The sequence below is a fragment of the Otolemur garnettii genome, unplaced genomic scaffold (genome assembly GCF_000181295.1).
Source record: "Otolemur garnettii isolate 467f Iridium unplaced genomic scaffold, OtoGar3 scaffold00062, whole genome shotgun sequence".
Lineage (NCBI taxonomy): Eukaryota > Metazoa > Chordata > Mammalia > Primates > Galagidae > Otolemur > Otolemur garnettii.
The window spans coordinates 8,872,089-8,877,666 of NW_003852457.1; the positions used below are offsets into that span (position 1 = coordinate 8,872,089).

The 5,578-nt window shown below is 49.1% G+C and overlaps 1 protein-coding gene across 1 annotated transcript in view; it reads right to left on the minus strand.

The window, feature by feature from the left end:
* The window catches only part of GALNT9 (polypeptide N-acetylgalactosaminyltransferase 9), an 87,294-nt gene that overhangs the window by 18,082 nt on the left and 63,634 nt on the right, over positions 1 to 5,578 (minus strand). The window contains exon 6 of the mRNA XM_003792882.2: positions 3,909 to 4,026. Coding sequence (XP_003792930.1) covers positions 3,909 to 4,026 — 118 coding nt within the window. The remainder of the gene's footprint in view (positions 1 to 3,908; positions 4,027 to 5,578) is intronic.

Here is a 5,578-nt window from a genome sequence, read left to right on the forward strand (position 1 = left end):
AAAAAAAAAAAAAAAGAAAGCTGAAAACAGGCACAAGTGAATACAGATAAGCACTGGGCATGGGATGAAGGGGCTTTTCCCTTCAGTGGTTGAGAATGGAGAGTTAATCGATGGTGTAGGAAGAATTAGTCCACTATTTTAAAACATTATAAAGAAAGATTATAAGATTACTTACAGAAAAACATATGTGCTCCAAATGGAATAAAGCTATTAATGTGAAAAAAGAACTACAAAAGCATCAGAAGGAAAGATATTCAAATGGCCAAGTAGGCTTCCCAATAGGCCTCTGTAAGAGTGACAGCAAAGGCCGGGCCGTTAGGAGATACAGTTCAAATAGAAGAAAAACTCAGCTTTGTAAAATGGAGCCATAGGATGATCAGGCAAAGCCCTGCACCACACAGTAAAGAGTTAATACCCCAAGGGAGAAGAGCTCTTAACAACAACCAGAATCAAAGAGCGGAGAGAAAGACTGGCAAAGATTTGGAAACATATGGTCAACAAACGTGTGAAATATGTTCAGGCTCATTAGCAACTGAAGAAATGCAAATTAAGCCCACACAGACATTTCCTTTGTGTCTGTCATATTTGCAAAAGTAACAATTATATTTGATCGGACCCCACGTGCTACATGGCAGAGGAAACAGCCTCCCTCATGTACCACTACTGAGGAAAAAACCATACCAACACACATATACACACATGTACACAATCTATACCATACACACATACCACACGTCACACAAATATACACATATACACACAATACACATGCATACCACACAGCACACAAACACATACCCTCTTCATACACAAACACACACTCAACACGCAAATACATATACACACACACCACACACAATATACACACAAATACATGACACATATAGATCACATGAAGTCTTTTGGGGGGATAGGGAGGGGGATTTGGCAAACTTTATCAAGTATCATAAAATATGTTTTTTCATCTGATTATGTCTAGATATCTAAATATCATGTCCAGAAATTATCTTAAAGAAATAACTGAGATCTCATGATGGATTCTGATACAAGAACAATCATTTCAATGTTGGATAAACCAGAGAAACGCAGGAATGTCCCCAAGCGTGTCGGGAGAACACTTGCAGACTGCACTGCTGAGCTGCACTGTCATTGGACGTGCGAGCAGGAGGACGTGCAGTTACGGATAGATGCTCCTGACGGCCAGCTGCCTCAGGGGATTTGGAGGGAGCTCCAGAGGAAGCCTGATCACGGTGAAACAAAGGCTTGCAGTGCACTCCATGCACACGTGCACAGGTCGGTAGTGCTGGACACACACAAAAAGGAGGCACTGGCAGAGAGAACTGTGGGTGATTTTAATTTTGTTCTAGCTAGTGTATTTCCAGTGGTTTTACATTAAACATAGTTTTTATAACAGTAAGAAAAGTGGTATTTAGGAATGTCTGCATATACCAATAATTGGCATTTATTGCATCCTTGCTGTTTTCTGGGCACAGAGCGATCCCACTACAGTTAATCCTTAAACAGCCTGGGAGTTCAGTCCTGTTGTCATCCTCAGTGGCGGATGGGGAAACTGAGGCTCAGAGAGAGAGGGTGGCTCAACTGGGTAGAGGCAGGTCTCAAGTGCAAGTCTTGAGGGGTCTTCTGAAGACCCAGAGTATTCAGTGAGGCCTTGTTGCAAAGCAGAAAGGAGACCTCCCTTCCTCCTTTCTGCACCCGCCCCTCCCCCACATGACCTCCTGCCCCTTCTCCGTGTGGCACCTGCAGTCCTGACTCATCTGCTGCCAAGCAGAATGGGCTGGCAGGTGAAGAGCTCACCTTTGGCTACAGCCTTGCTCCTGGGCTGCTGGGCAGTGGGGACACCATATGTTGTCAGGCCTCCACCTATGGCCTGAGGAGGGGCAGATGCCATCCCACCTGTGACTAGAACAAGCTCTTCCTGAAAGCAGCTCCAGAGAACAATCCAGTCCCTCTATCCCATCCTCTGCCTTCTGCCCACTGCTCACGGAGAAGGAAAACCCTGCCATGCCCCTCTGTTATTTGATGTCAGGACTCTCTTTGCCCTAAGTATGGGCAGGGGGAAGACATGGAAACACCTCCCTCGTTCCTCCTGGAGTAAGGGTGATGCTCTTCTGCCTCTGTGAGACTTCAGAGTCTTGTGGAGTCTGCCCTTGGGAGAACAGGAGAAGCTGCCATCTGGACCCCAAATGCACTGATGCTGACATAGCCCCATGCTGGAGCAGGGCCTTGAGGGTTCAGAACTTGCTTTCAGTGCAGGAGAGAGGCTTTCCTGTGATGTCCTGAGGAGCAGGACGTGTGAAAGCAACAACACAGACACAAATAGTCTGCAGCTCATGGTCTGCAGGTGGCTCTCTCGGCCAGACGTCACCACCTGATCTTGTCTTACCATCTTTATTAAAGCTAATGGACATGGCAGATTCATTTTCCTCTAATGGGCTCTAGGACTTTCCTCATTAGAGGGCAAGCAACTGGCATTTCTGCAATCACAGGCATATAAATTGGCCTCAAGACCGCAGAATTACTCCTCTAATTGGGCTGAATCAATCAGAAAGGCTCCATGGGCCCCGGTGCTGTGGGTCAGATAGTGGTGTCTGCATGGTGGGGAGGTAGAGCATGTGACACGGTCCCAAGCCACACACTGTGCACCAATATGTGTTCAGGGTCACCTGTGGTCTCTGCAGGGTGGCCACCTTCCCTCCTCAGGCCCTGTGAACTCACTGTTCCCCTACCAGCCACACAGCTTGCTTTCTCTGCCCCCTCCACCCACACAGCATCACCTGGGTGAGCCTGGCAGCCAACGGGGATCACAGGGTTGACTCCGTGCTGCTGAGGATCCAGGGCCTCTGAGATCCAGGCGAGAACTTGGTGCCTTGTGACTACAGCAGCATGGCCCCCACCTGCCCCCTGCCAGGGTCCCTATCTCAGTGGAGACCCCGCTCTTCCAGCTGCTCTGGCCAGTATCATGGAGCCATCTCTGACCCTTCACACCCACCTCAGTCTGTAGCAAACTTGCCACGCTGCCTCCAGGACATGTTCCCACTGCCTCTGGCTCCCTGATGATGCTGGAGGGAATCAGCCACCACAGCCACAAAACACAGGGTGATGAAACTGCCTTCCCAGCAGGTTTGAGGGTCAGGCTGAGCTCAGGGCACCCAAGAGATCAAGCCCTGACACCAGGACGTCCTGATTTGTAACTAAGATTTTCCCAGAACTTTCCTGCAGTTCTCCAAGAAGCCAGGTGGGGAGGTTTGAAGCTGGAGCCATTGGAGTCAGGGGCAAAGGTGGGGAGTTGACGGTTCTCATTCCTTCTGGGGACTAGAGCCTCATCTGGACACCAGGGCTGACCCATGCCGTGGAGTGATCAGAGCTGAGGCCTGCCTTTCCTGCCTGTCTGCCAGGGCTTCATGGCAGCTGCTCTCTGCCATGCTCATGCTGACCCCTCACAGTGGCCTTGGCATCTGCCTCCCCTGGACCCCACCTACCCCACACAGCCAGGACAAACAGCAGGCACTCAAAGCACACTTGAGATAACCAGAGGTCAGGTCTCCTCACATAGCCACGTGGGCTCTGTGCTGAAGGACCACCTTTTCAAAGTTCTAGGCCTGTCATCGCAAGTGACACTTTGTAACATACATAAAATTGAAGTGCTTGAAAATTAAAGTGGACATCCCAGACGTCCCCTGTTGTTATTATCTAGAACTTCTTGGTCACATTGAGGTAGACATTCTAGCCCTAACTGTCAGTATGGGGCCTCGTCACTGAGCACTGACCTCCTATGCATAGCCCATGGGCCTGTGTGGGGCCCTTGCACTGCACAGGCCAAACCCCTAACCTGCTGCTCTTCTACCCAGACCAAGAGCACCCCCCCTCCCTCCTGTGGCCACACTCACCCTCATGCCCAGCTCGATGTTCTCGCCGCCGTACACCTCCATGCCCGGGTCCAGCAGGCCAATGTCCCCAAAGTACTCCCGGTCCACCACAAATGAGCAGCCGATCATGGCCGGAGTCCTGGGGCAGAGACAGCAGCGTGAGGACATCGCTGGTGCAAGCAAAGGCCAGGCAGAGCGGGCTGCCTACAGGAGGCCCCACCTCACACTCTGCCCATCTTGTCACCACCCAAGTCCCAGAGCCCAGGGCTGGGGATAACATCTCTTCAGCCGCAGGCCCTTGTCCCTCAGAGCCTGACAAAGCATTTGGCACAGACCAGCATCCAGTCTACTCACTCACTGCACAATAGCAACTGATCACAACAACCAGAATTCAATTCATGTACTTCATATAGGGAATTTAAAAGAAAATCAGTTTATACAACGACCCATGTGGTTCCTTGCAGGATTTTTTTTTTTTTTAGCCAGGGCTGGGTTTGAACCTGCCACTTCTGGTATATGGGGCCAGCACCTTACTCCTTTGAGCCACAGGCACCGCCCCCATGTGGTTCCTTGACTAGCACTTTCCATACTGGAGCACCTTGCTTACTTCCTGCATTGTTTTGTCTTATCTGAATATCAGTAGTCAGGGCTGCTGTGGGCAGTAGTATACTGTGTTTTCCCGAAAATAAGACGTTGTCTTATATTTATTTTTTCTCAAGAAGTCACACTAGGGCTTATTTTCAGGGGATGTCTTCCTCTCCGTGTGGAAATGCATGGCAGATATGCTGCATAGCCATGCCCATCACTAGGTCTTATTGTCGGGGTAGGGCTTATTTTTAACAAATGCATAGAAATCCTGCTAGGGCTTATTTGGGGGGTAGGTCTTATTTTTGGGGAAACACAGTAGGTGGTACACTGCTTATCTCTATAGAACCTCATCGAGCAAGATCAGACCTGGAGCTGCAGAGAGCACAACCTGTGTGGTTATGTGCCACAGATTGCCAGCTGTGCTGTTATTCATGTAATAATTCCAAAATGTCAGCAGATCGAGCCCAGCTCCATATCTGTGAAATCATGAGTTGATGTGATTGTCGTATTTTTCCTGACAATGCATTAAAAATTCAGCAATGGTGAAAGCAGAACACGAGACAGCGGGAGAGACTACGTGGGTGGTGGCACCGTGAGCAGCACTGAGCACTCACTGCCCCTCGAGTTTACAGTGAGCATCTACTAGGTGGGGGAGGGTATGAGAATGTGTCTCTGGCAAGAGGCAGAAAGAGTTCCCGTGTTGTGAGAGAGAAGAAACTCCTAAGCCTCTGAAGAAATACTGCCTCAAACAGAGACAATTCCCTCGTACACTGAGGGCTCAGTTTCTTCCAAGGCTTTCGGAGTTCTAGGAGGAACCAGCAAAGCCTCATGTCACTTCCAAGCACCTGAGCAGGCAGGCCTGGGGTCCTGTAGGTATTAAATCTCTCTTCAGTAAAAATAGCAGCAAAAGATTGGTCTTGATCATCATTTAAAGGGGGCACTTCTGCCCCAATGACCATGAAGTCAGATGTGAACTCCCATCAATCACCCAAGAATAACGGGGGCATTAAAAGGCAATTATCTTTTTATTTGTGCAAAGATCCAATTTGTTCTGTCATTAGATTTTGGCCACTCACCTAACAGTAATGACATTTTAATACCTT